General features: G+C 40.6%; 1 protein-coding gene across 4 annotated transcripts in view; it reads left to right on the forward strand.

The window, feature by feature from the left end:
- KCNAB1 (potassium voltage-gated channel subfamily A regulatory beta subunit 1) overlaps positions 1-24,704 on the forward strand; it is a 384,525-nt gene that overhangs the window by 346,583 nt on the left and 13,238 nt on the right. For all 4 annotated transcript variants that reach the window (XM_057499443.1, XM_036904133.2, XM_036904135.2 and 1 more), the window contains exons 9-11: positions 18,553-18,638; positions 19,275-19,395; positions 20,467-20,561. In XM_057499443.1, coding sequence (XP_057355426.1) covers positions 18,553-18,638; positions 19,275-19,395; positions 20,467-20,561 — 302 coding nt within the window. The remainder of the gene's footprint in view (positions 1-18,552; positions 18,639-19,274; positions 19,396-20,466; positions 20,562-24,704) is intronic.

Consider the following 24,704-nt stretch of genomic DNA (forward strand, 5'->3'; position numbering starts at 1 on the left):
GACTTTTGGAAGTATCACTTCTACTTGGGGGAGGAATTGTTTGTCAATGTTCAAATTTGGGAAGAGATTATAAGCCACAAAACCTCAACCTCTGCAGTTTGGAATTTATTCATCCTTTCTATATGTATCCCTGTGTCAGAAATTTGTTTATTTGTTTTAAATTCTAAAAGGTGAGCTTATGTGTGACTACCTTCAATGAACCAATCATACAAAATTAATAATTAAATGAGATATTTTTAGACAGCTTTTGAAATCCTAGTAGAGTCAACCCAGAATTTACTCATACAAGAAAATATGGGTTTTGTTGTTGTTGTTTGTTTGTTTGTTTGTTATAAGGGCCAATGGATGGAAGGGATGGGTACAAGGAAGCAGTAGAAAAGGAGAGGAAGTTAATCAATATTTTCTCTCACTTGGAGAGAAAAGGAAAGTGTTATATCATTAGCATGGAATCTTGAATTATATTCAGTATTGGAATGAACCTAAGTACTACCTAGAAATGAGCATTTTTATCTAATAAAACAACAGGAAAAAACAAACGGACTTAAGAAGTCACATAAAGCTGAACAGGAAGCAAAAAAGGGAGATATAGAGGCCAAAAAGAAAAAATTGGGAAGGACAAAAGGATGAAATTTTATTTCCCCCATACATTTCCCCTACTCCAGGCCAAACCTTGCAATCCCCTTTCTCAAAAACACCTATAGAATGCACTTTAAATGTCCTCTAATAGCATGCCAGATGGCCCAGAAAAGAACATGGAACTGTAAAAATACCCAGATCTAAATTCATTTACTCATATTCAACTAGTATTTATTGAGTGCCTGCTATACATTAGGCATTCATCTCAGTGCATGAGGGATACAAGAGAACAAAATAGACTGAGATCCCTGCCCTTGTGGGACTCATTCAATCTAGCTGGAGAGAGAAAATAAACAGTAAAACAAAAATAATAGTAATAAACTGTATAAAATATTAGAAGATAGAAATATGGAAAAAAGAAAAAGTAGAGAGGGTAACAAGGATGGGAATACTAAGGGTGTCAGCAGTGGTCACTGAGAAGGTAAGATTTGAGCAAAAAATTGAAGGAGTTAAGTGAGTTGCAGGAGGGAGGTAAGGATATGTTATGTCTGGCTCAAGAAATAGTGCAAAGGCCCTGACAGGGGAGCAGCCTGTTGTGTCTCTAGAACGTCAGGGACACCCATGTGGCTACAAAGAGTAAGGAAGGAAAGTATAGAAGAAGATGAGTTTAGAGAGATTACAAGGGCCAGATCTTTTGTGACCCTCTGAATTTTGGACAAAGAAGAGGCATGATCTGGCTGACGTTTCTAAAGGCTCCCTCTGGCTTGCAATTCAAATAAATTATAAAAGGACAAATGTGGGAGCAGGAAGACTGCAAGAAATAATTGCAGTCATCTAGGTGAGAAATGATGGCTCAGAGGAGGGCATTAGATGTAACAGTGTAAAAGTGGTTCTGTTTGGATTAATATTGGCCAACAGATGTCCCCCATGGAGCAGCTTTGGGTGTAACAGGAGGAAGGAGTGAAGAATGACTCTGGGGTTCCAGGCCTGAGTCACCAGAAGGGCGGAGCTGCCACCAGTTGATACAGGGAATCTCATGGGTGGAGCTGGTTTGTGGGGGGAGATCAGGGGTCCAGGGTTAGTTATTCGTGAGTCTGATATGCTCATCACACATCCAAGTGGAAATGTTGAGTGGGCAGTTGGACACTGAATCTAAAGCTCAGGATACAGGCCTGGGGTGGAGATGTATATTTGGGAGTTGTCTGCATGCAAAAGGTATTTAAAGCATTGAGAATTGATACACAAGTAACAAAAATAGAAAGAAAAAAAATAGGCATAGAAAAAAAGACCAAGGACTGAGCCCTGGAGCTCTACAATATTAGGAGGTTGGGAGGAAAAAGAAAAGAATACTGCACCCAAGGAACAGGTAAAGAAAACACATAAAGGAGGTAGAAGTGGCCAACTGTATCAACTATTACTGATAAGTCAAGTAAGGTGAGCCCTGCGAACGATCCATCCATGTTAACAGTGTGGCAGTCGATCATCAGTGACCTTGACAAGAGTGGTTTGGTGAAATAGGTGGTGGGTGAGGGAATGAAAGTCACCTAATCTCTGAGTCTCAGTTTTCTCATTTGGCAAACAGTGAGGAAGACTCTTGATTTAGGATGACAAAGTAAAATGTTTCTGCCCTTTTCTCTTAAAAAAAAAAATCAATAAACATACAGAACAAGCAATAGAAATAGAAATTTCCTTTCTGATTAAAGTAGCAGTTTTCAACTGGAAATCTGGACCAACATATATGAATGTGGAAAAGGGATGTAAATGACTTGGCAGAACGGAGGAAAAATTTATTGAAATTATCTGCAGATGGACTCACAGACTCCGAGATGGGACTACGGGTTACCAAAGGGGAGGGGTGTGGGAGGGTGGGGTGGGAGGGAGGGAGATGGGGATTGAGGGGCATTACATTCGGTACACATGGTGTGGGGGGTCACGGGGAAGACAGTGTAGCACAGAGAAGGTAAACTATGAATCTGTGGCATCTTACTACACTGATGGACAGTGACTGCATTGGGGTATGGGCGGGGACTTGATAATATGGGTAAATGTAGTAACCATATTGTTTTTTCATGTGAAACCTTCATAAGAGTGTATATCAATCATACCTTAATAAAAAATTTTTAAAAAAAAGAAAAGAAATTGCCTGCAGATGAAAAGCAAGTCAATCTGTACCTCAACCTCTGAATGGTTAAGGTATTAGGGGCACTAATTTCACAGAAGATGGGGATGAGGCAGCAACTGAACAGTAGTTATTTTAAAATACTCTACGGAGCTATTACAGCTCCAGTCCCCCAGTCTGCAAGCAGAGTCCTGCTTTTCCTTCCAATGAAAGAGACAAGAGGTACATTAACTGAAGAAATTAGTTGAGAGGATCTAGTCTGAGAGGTACCACACACAAAGGAAGGTGAAACCAGGCAGAAAACAAAAAGTAGTAGATCAGATCTCTCCTCTCACTTACCTCCAGGTCACTAGCAACCAAGTTACACTTTCCCAGGCAGAAGATAATAGAATATTTCTCTGGAGAAAATGAACTATCCCAGGAAAAAAAAAACCTGACATTGTTATGGAAGAAAGCCCCAATGGGAGACATTGGCAATGCCCCTGATCGCTCCCACAGGGAACTGCACTATTTGATAAGCGCCACCCAAGGGCAACTTTTGTGTTTTTCTCTCAAACATGGACAAAAACCCAAGGATCACCTGATATTCAAAGAAAACCTCCAATTAAAAAGAAAAAGAGCTCAAGTAAATAGAACAGTTAATGCAGAGAAACAAAGTTTCAAAGAAATTATAATTAATATACTTGGTGAGGTAAGAGAAGGTATTACATTAACGAAATGAGAACAGGATGAAGAGAGAGCAAGAACAACAGAGAGCTAGAAAAAAATCTTAGAGATTAAAAACTATAATGGCTAAAACACTTCAAGTCAATGAATATGTTGTTGGACATTAGAGTTGAGGAAATATTACAGAAGATTGAAAAAAAAAAGGCACAGACAATAGGAATGAAAAGATAAGAAAACTAAGGTTCTGTCCATAAAGTCCAACAGCTATTCAAATAAAAGACTTCTGGAGAGAGAACAGATAAAATGGAAGAGAGGTAGTTATTGGAAAAAAACAGTACAAAAAATTTCCATACTTGAAGAACCTGAGTCTCCAGACTGAAAGTGCCCATCCAGTACCCAGGACAATGAATGAATCAAGATCCACACAAAGGAAAATTATAGCAAAATTTTACAACTGAGAAGAAACAGAAAGCATCCTAAAATAGTGCAGAGACTTAATAGAGTACACACATGAAGTATTAAGAATGAGGATTGTCCAGAGAGGTTCTCAACAGCAAAACGGAGAACCGGAATGCCATGGAGCCAGCCTTCAAAACTCCAGGGAAAATGATGGGGTGCAAACCACCAGCCAAGGGTGAGGAAATAATGACATTTTGACTGTCCTATCTCTCAACCACAATTCCTAGTGGAGGCTAGTGGAAAATGTGCTCCAAAAAATGAGGGGATAAAGCCACAAAGAGGAAGCCATAGGATCCAACTCATTAAAGGGAAGAAGGTAATTTCCAGGCCGATGGGAAGAGAGGTGCCAGGACGACAGCCGTGCAGCAGGCACAGAGGTTGTAGCAGGAGGATAGCAGACTCTAGATGGGATGTCACTGGGGGGGACCCAAAGGAACTGAGTTTCTTCCAGGCTTGACCATGTGGAAAACTGTATCGAGAGACAAAGTATAGGAAGATTTAGCTATAGCTCCAAATAAAACCAAGATACTGAAGCAATGGTCAACTAAAGCAAAAATGAGAAGTTACAGAAGAAAAGAAATGTAATCGTTGTAAAGTCTTTGCTCCACCCTGACCACTAAGTACACAGTCATTACAATGAAAACACAGGGTATGAATTTACCCCCAAACTGAGATGTGAATATATTGAGAAGATAATGAGGATGGAAGTGTCTATGAGCAAGAACAAAAACCCTCACCTTACAGGAGGTCAATAGATAATGTCTAAAAAAGCTAGAGCAAAAGAGTAATGCATATGTATTTCAGAAATGTTAGAGATTAATACCAGAATAAACAGCTACATATGTTGGAAGTGGTTACCTCTGGGGTGCAGGCAAAGAGTCAAAGGACTGCTGCTTTTTGTTAGAAGCCTCTTAAACACTGACTCTTTAAACAGTGTGCATATGTTACTTTGACAAAGCTAAAGATTAAAACATCTAACCACACACATAAACACACAAATCAGATAAAAATGCCAGTGGTATTAAGTTGTCAGTATGAACTATGATCTCATGGCTGTCAAAGTCCAGGAATAGCCTTGGAGTTTAGAAATACATAATCAACACTAATTTTCCTATCCTAGATTCCCCAATCAGAAGCCAACCCTTCTCATCACATGCCTCCAGACATGCCAGCACTGGCGACCCACCCACCCACCATTCCTAAGCAAGCCCTGGGGGGCCAGACTTCTTGCCTCCGTGGCCTCCAAAGCAGGCTGCGCCAGATAACCCACTGCAGGAAGACAAGAAAACATAACTGCTGTTTATTTTTTCTTACTATTTCTAAAGTTTCTATTTATTATGTATATCTCATTTTTCTCTTTTTAAACTGCCCACTATTTTTTACATATTTATAAAAAATTAATTTTATATTTAAATATGATATATTTTCAGACTTTAAAAAGTAGCAAAAATAGTAGAAAAGATTCTTATCTACCCCTCACTCAGATTCCCTCAACTGCTAACATCTTACATAACCATTGCACAATGCTCAAAATCTGGAAATGAACATTGACACAATAATATGATATAATCTACAGGTCTTATTCATATTTCTCTAATTGTCCCATTAATACTCTTTTCTGGTCCTGATCCAACTCACGATCACAGGCTGCAGTTCATTTTCACGTGTCTTTGGTCTCTTTTAGGCTAGATCCCTACCTTGGTCTTTGTTTGTCTTTCATAATTTTGACTTTAGAAGACCATAGAAGAAGATCAGCCAATTCTGTGGCAGAATGTTCCCCAGTTGGATTTTTTCCGATGTTTGCTAGTGATTAAATTCAGGTTAGGCATTTGAGCCAAGTGTCCCAGAGCAGTGATGTAGTGTCCTTTTTGGTGTACCATATCGGACGTTCATAATGTATATTTTTCCCATTACTGATGATGTTAACTTCAATTACATGGTTAAGGTGATGTCTACCAGGTTCCTCCGCTGTAAAGCTACTATTTTCCCTTTAGTAGATATGATATATCTTTGAGGGAGATACCTTGAAACCATGCAAATATCTTGCTTCTCATCACACTTTTGCCTACTTAATTTTAGTATTCCTCAATGATTCTTACCTAAACAAGTACTGTGGGTTTTGCCAAATGGTGATTTTCTATTTCCATCATACTTTCTACATTATTTAGTCAGAAGTCTACTGTAAGGAAGAGCTTTGCCTTCTCCTCCGTTTATTTATTTATTCACTCATTGAACAACTATTCAATTAGTTAATTAAATTATATCAGTATGAGCTCATAGATTCTGATTTTTTCCTATGATTTATCATTCATTACTATCATTTTGTTACTATGGTTATCCCCATATGTCCATTTGGAGCATCTTTGACATGTCTTCTGTGTCCTTTTGGCATGTCTCCATCTTTTTTTTTTAAGGATTTTTGCTTCCCTATAGTAAGATATTCCAAGCTCACCCATGCTTCCCCAGCTCTGTGAACTGCCATTTCTCCAAGGAGCTCTGGTCCTTTTAATAGAGAACAGTATTTTGAAGCCAAGAGCTGGATGCCATTGTGTGTGTATATATATATATATAATAACATATTAGTTTGGTAGTACAGGTACTTTTTTATATATTAACCAATATACTTTTCTTTTAATTGTTGGGAGCATAAACATTTTGAAAGTGCAGCTCTTTGCTTCCTTAGTGTGGAATGTCCCTAGGAAGCCATCTTGATCCCTGTAGTTGGGTGTAAGGACCCCTCCTTTTCCACCTGTACAGAAAATGGTTGCTGTTGGTTCCCAAAGGAGTCGTGCAGTTAGCACGACCTGTCAAGCTCTGTCAGGGCCTCCCAGCCCACTCTGCTGGGTACAAGTCTGCTAACTGCTAAAATGCTGACATGTTCTCTGTGGTTAAGAGCAGACGAGAGCCAGACTGCTGGATTTCAAATCCTAGTTCCAGCACTTACTAGCTGGGTAACCTTGAGCGATTTACTCACCTTCCTTTTGCCTTGATTTCCTCACATGGCAAATAAGAAGAATAATAACAGATCTATTCTATAAAATTATGAGGATTAAGTGAGTTAATAAATGTAAAATGTTTACAACAAGGCCAGGTGCACTGTAAGTGCTAAATTAGTACTGACCATTATTATGAAATATTCCGTAAGAATAGGAGAGCCTTATATTGATGTGAGGGAGCCTATAAAACGTGTTGTGCATATATATAAAAGTTCAGGACAACAGAGTTTAGGGCAGACTAAGTTCTGTGTCTAATTAAAGACCAATTCCCCAGAGGGACAATTGATTACACCTTTTTAGTCACTCACAACCAGGCATGTGTTTCCCCTGAAGCACATGTTGTGTGTGGAAAATGTCAGGGAAGTTGACAAACTCTAGAGTAAATATTAGACATTTTCCTTCCATGTCAGTTTTATACAAAGATTTGTAAAGAAAAATATTATTATTGTTTTAAAACAAGTGCCTTATTATGGTATGGAATAGGCATTCACATAACTTTTTTTTATATTAAGTATCACTGATATACACTCTTATGAAGGTTTCACATGAGCAGCATTGTGAATACTACATTCACCCATATTATCAAGTCCCCACCCATACCCCATTGCAGTCACTGTCCATCAGTGTAGTAAGATGCCACAGAGTCCATACTTGTCTTCTCTGTGCTACACTGTCTTCCCCATGACCCCCCCCACATCATGTGTGCCAATCGTAATGCTTCTCAATCCCCTTCTACCTCCCTCCCCACCCACCCTCCCACCCCTCCCCTTTGGTAACCATTAGTCCCTTCTTGGAGTTTGTGAGTCTGCTGCTGTTTTGTTCCTTCAGCTTTGAGGGAAATCATTTGATACTTGTCCTTCTCTGCCTGACTTATTTCACTGAGCATAATACCATCTAGCTCCATCCATGTTGTTGCAAATGGTAGGATTTGTTATCTTCTCATGGCTGAATAATCCATTGTGTAAATGTACTACATCTTCTTTAACCATTCATCTACTGATGGACTTTAGGTTGCTTCTATGTCTTGGCTATTGTAAATAGTGCTATAATAAACATAGGGGTGCATATGTCTTTTTGAATCTGGGATCTTGTTTTCTTTGGGTAAATTCCTAGGAGTGGAATTCTTGGGTCAAATGGTATTTCTATTTTTAGTTTTTTGAGGAAGCTCCATATTGCTTTCCACAACAGCTGAACTAATTTACATTCCCACCAGCAGTGTAGAAGGGTTCCCCTTTCTCTTCATCCTTGCCAGCATTTGTTGTTCGTAGTCTTTTTGATAATGGCCATCCTAACTGGTGTGAGGTGATAACTCATTGTGGTTTAATTTGCATTTCCCTGATAATTAGCGATTTGGAGCATCTTTTCATGTGCCTGTTGGCCATTTGAATTTCTTCTTTGGATAAATGTCTATTCATATCCTCTGTCCATTTTTTAATCTGGTCATTTGCCTTTTGGGTGTTGAGCACATAAATGTTTTATGCTAAAGCCAAAACTACCTAATGGCATTTGCTATTGTGATCCACTTAGTGAATCATGTGGTAGGAACATTTAAGAAGCACTGTCTCATCATGAAGAACGCTGATGAATTATTCCTTACGGAAGACTTTAATGGAGAAAATAAGGGAAAACAGTCACCTATGGACATGAGGATGGAGAAACAGGAAGTAAAGCCCCAAAGAAAGAGATTAAGGGTTCCAGATAAAAGCCGACAACTTGCAGAACAGTGAAACAGATAAAAGAAAAAAGGACATGAGCATCCCAGGGCAGACCCATGGGGACAGGCCAGCCTCCTCCATAATGGCTCTTGCAGTGAAAGTGGCCTGGCCACTACTGGGCCTGCCTTACATTTTAACATACAGAGCTACCAGATGTCTTGTTTAAAACATGAAGAGAGTTGGTATTTCCTTTTTACCAGGTAGCTTACTGTTGAAAAGCCGAGAAAATCATTCCACACCACAACGTCAAGTTTAAAAGTTGCCTTTGTTAGTTACCAGATACTTGACCAGTACAGATAAGTTCTGCAGGCCAAATGCATTTGGGGCTGCCAGGGAGTGACAGCTGCCACAGGGGGAGAGACTTTCATATCACTAAGATTGAGATAGCATCTCCCTCTAGACGTCTCCCATGACAGAACCAAGAAGAAAGGCCAGGTCTACACTTTCAGAAAAGCAGTAACGATTGCTTCCTGTTACAGCATGAAACTGGATTTGCCAGTAGAAAAATCTCATTAGGATAAATATTTTTTTACTCTTATCAATCCTCTGCCAAGCTGCTTGCTTTATTCTTTTATCCATGACAGAATTCCTTTTAAAATAAAGTTAAAAGCCTCTCCCAAGAAACAGATACACAGACAGTTGTATAAATAAAAAGCTCCAGACAGGATAATAGAATAAGAGGGTACATGTCAAGATTCCACATGTCAGTGTGACTAATGAGGATGACAGTCCACAATTTAAAAGATATGAAACTCAAGGCTTGAGTCAGATAGCTTACAATGCAATGACAGGTGCTTCCAATTGTAAAAATAATTGTTCTACTTATAATGGATTTAGAAATATTAGGCCCTATATAGAATGGGTGGGGCTTGCTTAACTTTATTTTTTACTAGCTCAATGAACATTTAGAAAACTATTATTCTTTCATGAATGTTTTGCATAATACATTTCCTTTTGACATGCTCAAAGGCTTATTTCCTCCATTGATACAGATATTTACCTTCTGTGTACTTCCATGTACATGAAATGTGTAACTATGGATGAAGAAGAGAAAGTGAAAAAGATGTTTTAGGTTTTATTTTGTTTAAATATGAGGTTGGTCAGTGGTTGGGGATGGTTTTAGAGGAAAAATGCAAACCTGGCTTCATCAAGTTTTTAAACTTTCCTGGCCTCAAATTTCCTCAAATATCAAATAAATGTACTGATACTACTTCTTAGGGCTGCATTTTCCTGTGGGTGATGATCCTGCCCCCAGACTGCCGACTGGCCAAGAGAAAGATCACTTCCTCTCCCCCTGCAGGTCCTGAGTTCCAATGTGGGCTCTGGGTTGTGTTAAACCAGTCAACCCATTTTTTCCCTTGGCTCATGTGACCAAAGCAGCCAATCAGCGTACATCTCATGAATCTTGGAATGTGGAGGCTAAAGGGGTGCTGCTGAGTGTGAATAAGGAAGCCCATGGCCATAGATGCTACTGAGCGGAGCCCTAATGCCACCTGGGAAACCCACCTGGGGACAGGAAGTCAGAAGGGAGTTGGTCCTCAGTGATGTGTTAAAACAACCAGTTCTGAAGCATACATGACCTCTGCACTTTCAGTGACAAGAAGTCTTTTACAGTCAAAGGACTTTCAATTGAGTTTTCAATAACGTGCTATTTAAAAAAAAAACAAAACCTAATTGATACACTAAGAAGTTAGATATTTCTTTATTTCTCAGGAAGAAAACTGCAATCCAAAGCTCAATGTTCAAACAAAACCCATGTTCAAACTATAAAAATTCCTTTTTTTAAAAAAGATTACCCGGGCTCTCTTGTCCCCTCCTGGCATGAGCCAGGAGCTCTATTCTCTCACTTTATTTCTAAATAAAAACCTGTACCTTGCAAAAAAAAAAAAAAAAAAATTACCAGTAACACTGTCAGGAAAACACCAGGATGCTAACTTAGAGGACCAGTTTACTACACCCTGCAGAGGGTGTAACTTTTAGTTTCATAGATGAAGATGTAAGTCAGGCATCTAAGAAATTTGAATAACCCTGGAACTTCAGTTCATGTAGAGTTATTTATTTAACCGTATTTATTTGTTGCCTTGCTCCTGACAAAATTTGAGACAATGAATTTATTTACTTTCATTCTGTTTTTAAATGAATTGGAATTCATTACACTGTTGACAAATCCTGTATAATTTGACACACAGGACTAGCTCATTGTGGATGCTACCTCCCTCTTATCAAGACAGAAATTATCTCTTTAATTTCCACCATTTAGTATTAACCAAACATAGATACTACAAACTGATCGTTTGGAATCCCCAGGTGTTAGTAGAAAAGAGTGAGGAACATGTTTAGATTATTTTGAAGGAAGAGGTGTGATTTTTATGATCCATATTCTATAAAATTATTGCTTGGAGAGTGTCAGCAGGCAGTAGTGAGTCCTGGTGAGAAGCTGGAAAGATCGGAGGTAGTGATAGGAAGATTACAGGGAAATAATGAGACTAGAGTGTTACTGAAAGATAAGGAAGCTGTCATTGCAGTAGGCAAGTTGCTTGGCCATTCTTATCCAAATGAAAAATGAGCAGTTGCTCTCTTGCTAGGATGAAAGAGCACATGTCTGGTGGAGGAAGAAAAAGTATTAAAAGTCTACAGCATCTCTTAGCCTCCCCTCTTTAGGGGGAGCTGAATAAGGAGCGAGCAGGGTCCCCAAGACAGCTGGTGTCTGTCTGCTGGGGAGAAATCACAGCAACTTCATGCTCTTACTTCAGGGTGCTGTTCTTATTTGCAAGTTCTGCAAATGGGATTTTTAGGTTCTGGAGTTTGGTTCAGTGTGAATGAAGTGAAAGATGGAGGGAGAGAAAGGCATCATGGGGGAGGCATCAAGGTGGGGGTTGGGCTAAAGGTGGCCACATCTTTTTCCCCAGTCCTCATTGGTGGGCTAACACCTCCCTTTGGAACCTAGAGGTTCTTACCAATAATTGTTTTCATTCATTCAGGGCCTTTGGACTTAAGGCCAAAGTGAGACTAAAACTGTCCCCTTTCAATAGCCTGTTCCACATTTCAGAATAAGGTTCAGAAATCAAATATCAAAACAAGGTTTGTGCACTCTCAAAGGCTCGGTTCAAACTGTCTGGAATCAGACACTACAGTGTGTGGCAGAGCAGAGAGGCTGAGGGCTGAGTGCCTTTCTGGGAGGCGTCTCTCTGGACAGCTGCAGGGCGAGACATAAAGCTCCCTTCTGAGGTCAGAGTTTTGAATGGGTTCAATTCCTTCAGATGGGAGAGAGTTCACTGCCTCAGCTCCATGCACATATGCCTCTCTTGAATCTAGCCTGCTCTGATGCAGGTTTCTTTTGAACCACGTCCTGTTCCAGAAAGCTTATTTCTTATAATCTTGTGAGACCACTCTTTCTCTAAGCCTCAACAGGTCAGACACAGACACAAGTCATTCTTTTTTCAAATAGTCATCAGATTTGAGGCCTTCTGTCAAGGAGGCAAAACAATAGTTCACATTTCTCAAGTTATAACACATCATGAACTATAGGCATCGTGTACTAAATGCAAAAGGATGGGAACAACCACATACAGGGCACCACACATTCACAAATACACAAGGGGATCAAATAAGTAAGTGCCGTTATTTCTCTGTCCCCAGACCCCCTTCCCCCACAGTGCAATGTGCACAAAGCCTCCCGAAATGGCCAGTCACAACACTTCAAAGCTAGAAGTGGCCTTACAGACTATCTACTGGGGACAAGTGACTACCCTTCTGAGCCTTGGCTTCTTTGCCAGGAAAATGAGGGTTAGCAGTTACCCACCTAAACAGTTTTAGAAAGATTACTTCTGTGCTCAGTTAATAGCAATCTGCTCACTTGTGCTGAGTCTGCAAGGCCAGGGATGTGCCCAAGTCAGTGACAGCGATGGAGCAAAAAACCAACGTCTCCTGAATCCTGGTGTGTGCTCCGTAAGGCCAGCAGAGCCAGGTTTTCCTCAGTCAGCAAACCTTTAAAGCTAAACAAGGTGCCACTGCACTTAAGGGTCCGAGTTTCTATTTGTATGAGAAAGGATAGTCCTCTATCTCCAGACACTCAGCTGAGCACTGAGAGAGGATTCTCCACAGCTAGGAAGGGCTGCTGGTAAGGCACCAAGAGGAAACCTCTAAGACATGATTATAAACTTCTTCTGAAGAACTCCTGAAGTTAGATAAAAACACAAACAGCTGGTTTGGAGTACAAACTGTGACCAGGTCCAGACCTATCCTCTACTAGCATTTATCACAACTCCTCCAATGAAGCCAAGTCCTGGCATTTGCCCAGAGCTGCTACCCCCACCACGGTCCTCTTTCTAAAAAGAAAGGATTAATAGCATGTAGGTTGAACCATTTGAGTGACACTGTCAATAGCCAACCATTTTTGACCCCTAAAAATGGCAGTTTTATTTGGTGAAACCTAGTATTTGTGAACTATCCTAAAATATGTTAGTGTATGAAAGTGGTTTTTGTTAGTGAACTTCTTTCTTTGTGCAACTTTATATTATAAAAGTATGATAACACACATCTACAGGAAGTTTGGAAAATATAGAACACATTACATACAGTTTCACTATGTAGTTCAATTATTCTTTTGTGTGTTCACTCTCAGCATTTTGTAAGCATTTGTGAAATATTTATAAATTGTTAAATTTATAAATTCAAGCTTTTGATTACACCTTAAAACAATGGACTCCTAGCCTGTTTCCTCATCTAGAGTAGAGGAAATTGCACTGGATTATCTCTAAGGTTTGATTCATTTTTATCACCTCATCTCTGTGGCCAGATTAACTTGAGGTCATTTTGTTTGATCAAAACACTAATGTCTGCATATACGTATCTTCAGTCTTTATGGTTTATTGTTCATGCAGTATAACCACTTGCTTTCAACTTTCAAAGTTCTAGGGAACATTTCCCATGGGCAAAGATTTAGTTTGAGCAAGGATTTTTGCATGAGGGCCACTTAAAAAAATAAACACACTTATCAACAATTTTCACTCAAAATAAATAGATTTATTAGGTCCTTGAGTACAAAATGCATATTTTAAAATACAGAGGACCTACTTTACTGAGAGAAGGATCAATATCATCCTCACTTTACAGATGGGGACCTGGGACACTCAGAGATGCAAAGCTGACACAGTGTTGGGAGGGCCAGCTGAGTGCTAAGAACGCAGGAAGCAAGGGAAAAGGCTGCCTGTGGCCCGGGGGTTAGAGTGATGATTATGTGTTTCAACCTGGGCAGGAGTGCACAGGGAAGGTTTAATGACATTTGCCAATAGTTTAAATAGTGTTTCTCAAACCTGGAGATTTGAGAGCTAATGAAAAGAATACACTTTTTTTTTGTCCTTTTGCAACTAAAATGTTAGAACCTGAGCCTATCTGAGAAGATCCTGTGGAATTCTTTCAAAACTTGACATGAGACGGTGTGTGTAGACCAGTTTGTGAGTCTAAAAGGGTAACATGAACTGAGTAACAGGTATGCAGGACATGGCCCTGCTTGTTTCTTCTCAAACGGCTTCCCTGGGAATGGTATAAAGCAGTGGTTCTCAACCTTGGAGAGCTGGTCACTACACAGACTGCTGGGCCCCACCAACCCCCAGAATTTGTAGTTTAGTGGGTGGGGAGGCAGGCCACAGGATTTCTAACACATTTCCAGGGGCTGCAGCTGATGCTGGCCTAGGGACCACACTTGGGGACCATTGGTGTGAACAAGTCCAGTGGTTTGTTACCAGGCTGCACACTGGAATCACTTCAGATGAATTTTTAAAGAATTGATGCCAGGCCTCATCCCTGGGATTTTACTGTAACAGAACTTCGATGGAAGCCAGGTTGGTAGTTTTCAAAGCCCCTGGGGTGCTAAAATGTGCAGTTGGGAAGCACTGGAGCTCAGGCTTCCCAGAAAAGCAGGGGAATCTGGGCAGGGAGTGTCACATTCAGCCCTGGTTGCCAGATTTAATCACTTTTGTCTGCGTTGTGACAGGTGAATGTAACACAGTAAATTATCTTCCTAACATCCTTTTCCCTACTTAGAATCAATGTTCTGAGTCGGATGCTTTTAAACTGCATTCCATGAAAACGCAAGCATGGAGACTCAGTTGCTCTTTTTCTTTCAACAACACTGCCCTCTAGTGCCCTTATATAGTAGAATCATGTAAAAACCCATTTCAGCCATCTGTATGAGTGACATCCTGTTAGATAGCTGAACAACTTGGGAAATTTTTCTCTGACATTAAAAAATAAGGAACAAATTTAACATGCATTAGATTAATTTTCAACCTGTGGCAACATGAATCTCCAACTGCAGCCCATTAGCTGCCCTACAATTTCTCCTGGCATTCTGTGCTGTAGCCTCCTGCAAGGATGAGAATATTGAGAACTTCTGGAGTTCTTCCTGCATTCCACCCAGCCCTTCTCTGCAGTCAGAAGCTAAACAAATCCTGGAACAAGGAATCACCAGCAACGGAATTACCTGGGGCACTGGAGTGTGCCCCGTGGGCTCATCCACACTCAGAACCATCCTTTCTCACCTTTTCCTCACTTTTCCCACCCACATCTTTTTCACTGGATTGACAGCACATGAGAATAGAATTCATCACACAGGGGCTCCCATGTTTCCTGTGATGGGCCTTACAAACCTCTCAGGTCCCATCCCCTTGGGGATGTGTCTTTTGCATCCGGGGTACTTTGCTCCTTCTCCATCTCACATTATCAAGTCTCCCTGCACCTTTCTCCCCCAACTCTCTACCCCAGCTGCCTTTTTCTAGATCACTCCCAGCAGCTTACAGGCTTACTCTGATAGTTCCAATCTTTAAAATCATTTGACTCTAAACACCCCTTCAGCTACTGCCCAATTTCTCTGTTCCATTCAGTTCCAAACTTGGAAGCGTCTCCCCAGGTTGTCTCTAAAGCTTTCCCTCCTTGCCTTTCCCAGCCTGGCTTTGGGCCCATTGCACCGACACTGACACTACTTCTCTTATGGTCTGCAGGGACCTCCCTGTCCTGTGGCCATATCCAACAGGTGCAGCGTTGTGTCCTCCTGACTTGAATGCTCATGGTGTTCCACTCTGTGGGCACAGCAACTTCTTGAGGCACTCTCTGCTCTTGATTCTGAAACATCCCCTTTGCCCTAACTTCCCTCCTGCCCTTGACGGCTGCTGACCCAGAAACCTACAGTTTCCTCTCTCCAACCTCTGGGCTAGCTTGTACAACTTCCCTTCTCTGGTCTGCAGATTACCCTTATAGAGTCTCATCCACTTCCATGAATATAAATACAACTCCTGTATTATATAAATACAAGGAATAGATTGGTAACTAAAAAATATGTCACCTCCAGCCCAGGTTGCTCACCATGTCATTTAGCCAATGGTCTGTTCAACATCTCCTCTTTAGTATCTCACAGGTGCCTCCATTTTTTTCCATGTCCAAAGAGAAACCCTTGATTTTCCTCCCAAAACCTGTTGCTACCTGGATCTCCCTCACCTCTGTGAATGGCCAGATATCCGGGAGGTCCTTCAATTCCTCTGTCCCTTAGTTGTCACATTCAGCAAGCTTTGTGGATTCCACCTCCCAAATATATTTTGAATCCATCCATGTCTCTCTGTCTTTACTACCACCAGCCTATTCCAAGCCACACTCATCCGCTGCCTGGAACACTACAGTCTCTTCCTAAAGATCTTCCTTTTCCTTCCAGTCATCCCCCTCACAAGTAATTCTCCACGGCACAGTTAGACATAGTATGCAGAAATGTAAACTATTCCTGTCATTTCCTTGCCTAAAAAATGTCAATGACTTCCTATTAAATTCTGAATAACATATGAATAACATAGTTCACTATCTGCCAACATCATTTTGCACCCCTGTCCTCCTTCCTTACTAGGCTCCTGCCACAGTGGCTTCCTTCCAATTGCTAGAACTCACTAAGCTCTCTCCTGCATCAGGGCCTTTGCACATGCTATCCCATCTGCCTAGAATGCTCTTTCCTGTTCCTCACATGGCTGGCTCCTTTTTATTTTTCATGCCTAAACATTACTCTGCAGGGAGACCATCCTTGGCCTCTTTAAATTGGTCTTCCCTAGCATATTTTACTTAAGGCTGCTATTTGTTTTCTTCTTAACACTTCACATTCTGTAAATTATTTGTCTCAATCTCCATCTTCCCCACTCAACTCTAAAGTATCTGAGTCCAGGAGCTTTATATCTGTTTTACTAACACATGGTACAGTGCCTGGCAAATATTACGCTTTTAATACATGTGTGTTGAATAAGTGAATGAAGGTACGGGAAGAGTCCACTCCCCCATAACTGCTCTTGCCAAGGCCTCAGTGACTTCTAGGTGGCCAAGCCACTGGACAGTCTGTGCCCATCTCACTGACTGCAGAATTCAGACAGGGGACTTTCTTGAGTTCCATTTATTCTCTGCTAACCTTGTCATTGTTTACCAACATGTTTGGCTCACCACAGTATCCCTGGCACCCAGCACAGCAGATTCTTAACAAATACACTTGATTGAATAAACTCTTGAGCTCTGAATGAACAGGATGTGAGGGGAAAGGGGACTTTTGCAATGGGGTTGGGTGTCCAAAGAGAATACTTCTAGGACAGAGATATAAATAATACCTTTCAGCTTCCAGAAATGTTTATTATAGGTACTCATTTCCATTTGTATAGCAAAAGAAAAGAAAAATATTTCATATAACTTTTTGCATCTGATTTGCTTTATAAAGGGAGAATAAACTTTATAGTTTTACTTGCTGAGTAATAATCTGGTATTTGCGAGTTTTCCTCTAAGAAACAAAAATGGTTCACTTATAAGCCCAATTCTACCAGTGTTGGTGGACCGTGGTGAGTAGAAGTGGTCCCATCTTCCACACAAAGAGCCCAGGGCAATGTACGATGGTTTATATAAGCCAAACACACCAGGCTACTACGTCCCTCACTGGGGCTATATCATTCCAAATCCTGTCCCTTACCAATTTAGACAAGGCTTACTTAAGAGCAATAAAATAAGAATATGTCTACCTCAACTTCACTTTGAGACAAGGATTTAGATTCTTCTGAAGGACCTGTAACCAGTGGGTCATAGAGGAACCCCAGGCCTGCAACACCTTGAAAAACGTGAAATGACCTGGCTTCCTGGGTGTCTGGCTGACTTAGTTTGCAGAAGAAATCCAGCCATGTCTCTGACTTTTCACACAATTGAACTTGAGTCTCTCTCCATGTCCTCTGGTTCTGCATCACATCTGGTTGGTGCTAAGAGGATTAGCTCAGCTCCACCCCTCAGGGACAGGGATTCACTTTCCTGTTTAGGCAATGTGATGTCAAGCTAAAAGAGGCAGATGAGCAAACGTGGTGGGGCCCCAAGCAGGCCCCAGTAAAATGCAGTACATGGGTGTCTTAGAATAAAGCTTGGTTCAAAGTGGTCAAGGACAGGGTGTGCCACTGTGGGTTGGGAGCCACTGTGGCTTCAGCTGTTTGTTCAGCTTTTAATATGTTTATCTTTCTGCTAAACACATTGTTGTTGAGTCATCTCTGTTAAACAGCCACCCTGCGTGAGACCCAGCTCTGCAAATCCAACACACAGAGCCAGGCCTTCTATCCTCAACGACCTTATACTCTACAAAGTGAAAAAAAATGCTTTTTCTTATTTCTCACTTTAGTGAGCAAGGTACCCAGGTTCTGAAAGAGATTCTCTGTGTTCTTTTATCAGGCCAGGAACCATGAAGCCATAAAAGTAAAGGAAGAACTTAAAGCTGTCATTATGTTTTTAATACCGTTTAGTGGTATTGTTGCAAACTGAAAATGGAAAGTTGGTTTACCCAAAAGTACCCTCAGCCTCTGAGCCATCAGTATATCACGTTAGACTATTATGTTGCCACCAATGTCCAAGCACTTACGTTAATCCAACAAATGATTACATTAAATTTCTAGGCTTGGAGCAGAAATAAGAAAGACCACATAACTTTGAAAAGCAGAAAAACGTATGAAATACTATCTGTGTCCTTCCACAGAAATCGTTCGAGCCATGACACATGTGATAAACCAAGGAATGGCGCTGTACTGGGGAACCTCACGGTGGAGTGCTACAGAGATCATGGTGATTTCACTTCTCCTTTCAAATGGCCACTGAGTGCCTCCATCACTGTTTGTCAGACTGTTTGCAGACTTCGCTCAGAATCACTATGGCCTTGGAAGGCTGCGCTCAGTTGCACCATGGCAAAGATGGATGTGGGTGTGGGCCAGGTCTCATCAGCTCAGAATACAGCAGGGAGGTCTCGCACAGGAACTGTGTTTTAGCATGTTCTTTGGTGGCAAGAGAATAAAGTGAATTTCCCAGCTCATGAGCTATAGGAACAAAGTATTCTAGCTTCCTTTTTAAAAAGTGTATCAAATAACTATACTGTTTATAACATGCTAATGACAGTTCATATTTATGTATTAGTCTAAGTTTTCTTTCTTTAGGAGCCTAAATTATGGTTACTACTATAATAATTTATACTTTGACTGATTTGTCCTGGACTTCCCCCAAACCAAACCCTCCTAAAGAATAGTAAGGATTTCCCACATTTGGTATTGCTCTTAGTGAACTTGATAATCATACCTTTATTATTTGGCATCCTACATGTTTCTTGGTTTGTATTGATTCCACTAAAATGAAATTTTCCCATGCAATTGAAAGCACAGCCTTATTTCCCATCAGTATAAATTCAGCTGCAATCTTATTTCTCTCTAGGAAGCCTACTCTGTAGCAAGACAGTTCAATATGATCCCGCCAGTCTGTGAACAAGCTGAGTACCACCTTTTCCAGAGAGAGAAAGTGGAGGTCCAGCTACCAGAGCTCTACCATAAAATAGGTAATCTTCACAATCATATTTAGTGATCATTTTTAACAGGGGAATCAGTGATCTGGAAAAAAACGTGTTACTGAAATGTTCTCCTAAGTGTCCCTAATAGGTTTGTAAGAACGATGCATTTCAGAGATTGTAGAAGAATCCATTGTGCCTGATGAAAGCCAGTGAGAGTTGTAAATTGTGACTGGCATGTAAGCTGTACCCAGTAGGACCTAAGAAAAACACCTGTGAATGAAGGGGATAAAGAATGAATAAACTCATTTTTCATAGGGTGCTTGCTCTAGCCAGTGTGCATCTCTTGGATTGGAGTGGATTATGACTGCCTTCCCCAAAAAATTATGGATATATACATCTGTATCTTCCACTCTGTGCCTGGAACTGAGTTAAACATGGGGAATTCAAGAACAACTGGCCAGCAAGGCACTACATGTCTGTGTAGGTTGACATAATAACTACAAAGAAAGATAAAAAACTTACACACAACATAAACACAAAAACTTTGGACATGAGAAAAACATGAACAAGCCACATTTTCAGGCTTATTTATCAAAACAGTGTCTAGAGATTAAAAAAAAATAGAAGTTCACATGAGTGGGAAAATGCTAGGTAAAGAAAAGCAGGATAAACAAATTCAACAACAGTAACAAATGTCATTCCCGCTCCCGCTCATTGTGTTTCCTGTGCCCTCCACACTGTCCTCTACCAAGTTACCAGGCTGTATTTAGGCAGAGTGGACAAGTGAAGTGCCGAGTTTCTATGCAAGTAAAAAATATTTGTCTCTGAGTGTAAAAAGAAACGTGAATTTTGGACCTCAGAAAATTATGGATAAGCCACATTTTGGGGCTTGTTTATATGGCTGGCTCCTTCTAACAGAAAGTGTATGTATAATCGGTTTATAATTGAGGCACAAATTGTAAATGCCTAAATTTTAATGGAAAAATGTATGCTGGTCGTAACTCATTTATCTGGCCAGCTTTTTCCCACAACTGACCAAGTTCTGTTTAAGCACCCCCACACTTTTGACTTTGTTTGCACAAGAAAGAATTTTTTCAGAAAAAGTTTTTTCTTCTGTAGGTGTTGGAGCAATGACATGGTCTCCCCTCGCCTGTGGAATCATCTCAGGAAAATATGGAAATGGAGTGCCTGAAAGTTCTAGGGCTTCACTGAAGGTATTGTCTTCCCATTTTGAAAAGGGTCTGGGCATGGGCAAGAGGACTGGGGTGAAGGAGGGAAGAAGATGGAACAGAACAGCTCTGCAAGCAGCCGTGGCCTCCTGGCGCCAGCAGAGCGTGGCCTTGGCTGTCTCTGCTCCTGGCCAGGCATCAGTCAGGCCTTCATAATCTGCCATGCAGGCGATCTCCTCCTCTGGAGACTTGGGGGAAATACCCAGTGACCTGGTTGGATTTGTAGAATGCAAATCCCTACACAGTTCTTTATTCTTATGTTAAAGGAGGTATTTCATTCCTCCTCTGAAGCTGAGAAAATGTAAAATCCCTCTTCTATGTAAGAGTATATAATTTTACTCTTCTTGACAAAACAAAATTTAAGCCATAGAGGTTTAATTCACATGGGGCAAACCAGCTGTGGCTGAGTAGGAGATGAGGTAGGTTGTTTTTTTACTGTATGGAAATGGGGAGGGAAGGCTTGGGAAGCAGATACATAGTCAAGTCTCTGTCCCTGGGGCTCAAGGCTGGCCTTTGCAGAGATCAACTCTGGCCACACAGTCTTGTAGCTTAAGTTCTTCTCTGAAGCATAAAGATATTCAAGACCATTGACATAAAATGACTTCTATTTAGAACATCTTAATGATTAATTTATTGAGGTGTACTCTGAACATCTGTCCTTATTAATAACAATATGTCTGTTTTTAAAAGAGAGAATTGTATGATAATATCAGAATGACACATTGTAATGTCAAGGGAGACAGAATACAGATATTTTTTAAATGAGACAAGCCAAAGGCCCCAGAAGGAAGCAGAAATCTGACAGAGCCTCTTGCCTCCATCAGCACAATGTTAGCAGGACAGCTCAAGTAAGGGCTAAACCACCAGCTCTTAATCAATGGGGTTGAGACCACCAGGTGCTGCCCTTATTAGAACCTCCTTAAGGCTCTAAGTCTGTCACTTTCTTTTTTGCCTATAAGAATTGACCAATTAACTTGTGTGTTCTCTAAAATAATATAATAAAAACATCTCCTAAAGCATGGTGACAAGGTTCTATGTCTAGTTTTGCATTATCACAAAGTATAATTATCCTAGATATTAAATGTGGTTTTGCTTCTGAAAATTGAAGATTGTTCTGAACTAAGTTTAAATAAGTAAGCAAAGGAAAGCTAAAAGCATTTTAAGGAAAAAAGCGTAAAAGGAGGAAGGCAAGAAGAGAGTAAAGGAAAGGAAGCATTGAAAAATGGTGATTTTTGCTGAGCACCTGCTCTGTGCCAAGCGCCAGATGAATAAATGTTTTTATTCGTCTCTTTTTATCTTCACAAAGATAAACAGATACAGAGGATTTAGTCAGTTGTAGCTAAGCATGTTGCCATATTTTCTTTCAGAGACTTTCTGAAAAATTCACAGTGCTTCCATATATGCCAGTATTGTTCTCACGCTATCCTTTCAAGAAGGGGAACCTTTTCCAGATGTAGAAACTGAACCCAAAGAGATTAGATAACAATCCAAAAGCATGAACTCATAATAGAGAAAGTTGGTATTAGGATCCAGGCCTCCTGGCTCTTATTTTTTACCTCCCCCAAAGACATTTCTGTTTCCCTTCCAAACTAGGTTTTTAAAGGAGCAAGAAGTAGCTACACTGTATTTAGAGGGTATGATTGGGTGGCCTCCATCACTGTTGGGATAGGCTTACAAACAGCTGGGAAAACTCTCACTAATGCACTAACAAGTGGGGGAAAAAATGGAGATACAAAATATTTGAAGGTAGCTAAACCAAAACAACTTGAAGATGAAAATATTTCTGTTCCTGACTTTTATAAACTCAACTCAACATCTATTGACACATCCTTAACAAAAGTATTAAAGGCTCTCAACAGTTGCAAGGCATCTGATCATAAATCACACTTCTTTAGGACGCTCCATAGACACTTAAGCCTTCCTAAATCATCAGTCAGCCTGAGTGTTTTCCAGTCTAATATATGTGTACTTACAAAAGCCACTTGAGTAGATTAACTAAAGAAAAAAGAAGTAAACATCAGGCAACCTTAGGAGCCTTGGGAGTAAATGAGGATGCTAATAGCAAAAAATAATAACAATAATAAAGATAGAGAGCTAGGCAAGTAGATCAATAAGTTGGCACCTTTCACTTCCTGTCTCAGATAGACGAAGTAGTTGGTGTTTCACACTGGCCATAACAAGTTATACCAGTAGAATAAAAACACTTGTATTTTGTGTCTGTCATAAGTATTGAAATGTATTATAAAGATAAGTTAACCTAGTGTGAAAAATACCTACCCAAGGCTCTTTTGGAAAATAATACTACCCACGGAGTGTTCTGGGAGGCTGCATCTGGCCCACCACTCTAACAATGACTTCTAAATCTATGTCATTCACTCCGTCTTCACAGCTGAGCTGTACGCTGCTGCTCCTTCGTGTCTACTAGACATCTCCAAGTGGCTGTCCCATGGGCATTAGTCACACCTAATGGAATCTCTCCTCACTCCCCAGAACCTTCCTCTCCTGTTTGCCTCCACCCTCCATCTGGTCATCCCAGTCAGAAGCCAAGGCATTATCTCAGACTGCCTCCTCTCCTCCCTCACTCTGGTCCAGTGGGCACCAGCTCCTCCAGTCCACATCCTGACTCTCTACAATCTATCCCCTGCATAGATATTCATCAATTCTTACCTGGTTTGCTGCAGTAACCTCCCATCTGGGCTCTCTGATTTTTTCCCCCTTTCGCAGCTACTCACCATTACAACCAATTATCTTTCTAAGTGATTAATCTGGCCATATCATAACCCTGCTTAAAATCCTTTAAAGACTTCCCAATCATTACTTATAGGACAAAACCCAAACCTGCAGAAAACATTCAAGGAAGCCCCCTTTTCCATTCTTGTCTCTCCCCATGTTACATTACTTCATTTTCCCCCAATTGCACTGTACTCTCTTTTGCCTCCCATCTATGCCCTTTTCACCTTGCTGTGGAAGCTCTCCTCACCTCTAAAGACAAAGCTCAGTTGTCTTCACTTCTGCGAAGCCTGTTCTCACTTCATAAAACTGAGTTATTTGTACCTTCCTCTATTATTCCATAAATACTTCTTACAGAGTCTTAGAATTCTCTGGCTGCAAGCAATAGAACTCAGTTCAAACAAAATTAATCGAAGAAGGGGAACATCCAGACTTTCCTTGGAAGGACGGAGTGGGGATGGCCTCCGGGGCCCCTCCATCTGTAGCCTTGTGCACTGCCAGGAGTCACCATCTCCTCCGTTGATCTTTGCATGTGGGTGTCATTTTCTTCTACTGCAAATGGGTCTCCTTTAGGAGAGCAGGAGCAGGAAAGCTGGTGATTGCAGGCTTACATTTTTAAAGGCATATAACCTGAGAGAAAAGAGATCTATCTTTTTTAAATGAGTTTCAGTCCAGGGAAAACTGGCCCAGCTTGGGTCATGTGCCAACCTGTTAGTGGCAGTGGCCAAAAGGATAAGCTGTGATCAGTTCACACGATGTACTCTTGCTGGGCTATTTTCCAGAAGGAGGCAGTACAAACATGGCTTGCAAGGAAATCATTGAGAGGGGCACCCCAACTACAAAACATTTCTCAAGCTATCAGAAAACGATTTGTGAATATCTCTAGGACAGAAACTGAAATTAACTCGCATAGCTTGCTCATCACAGAACCTTGCACATAATAGGTATCAATAAATGTTTGTTGAATGAATGCAATGAAATATAACAGAAGATCAACAGAGTCTGACTGAGATACCTGGTGTGTAGCTTTTAAGTAGAAATTTTAAATAGCAATGAAAAGCGCAACAAAATTTATCAGCAGCTCTTCCCTGTTGTTAGCAAAATGCCTTATAGAAAAATCATTTTAAAAAGTACCCTTCTGTCAAAGAAAAATAGGAAACATAAACCTGGGTGAATCAGAGTGGGAGAAGAGGGGCAATGCAATCCTCCAGGTGTTCACATTAAGAAACTAAGGGTGTTGCACATTATGCTGAAATTTCAGAAGAAAATGTTTTAGCTTCAGCACTTTACCTAGAGATTTCAACCTCAATATTGAAGACTTTGCTACTCTTTTGAGCCAAAGACTTTGATGTTTAAATAGAAGTAGTCAGTGATTTTAGATGCCAAGTTATCCTAGAC

This window comes from Manis pentadactyla, chromosome 1 (genome assembly GCF_030020395.1).
Source record: "Manis pentadactyla isolate mManPen7 chromosome 1, mManPen7.hap1, whole genome shotgun sequence".
NCBI lineage: Eukaryota > Metazoa > Chordata > Mammalia > Pholidota > Manidae > Manis > Manis pentadactyla.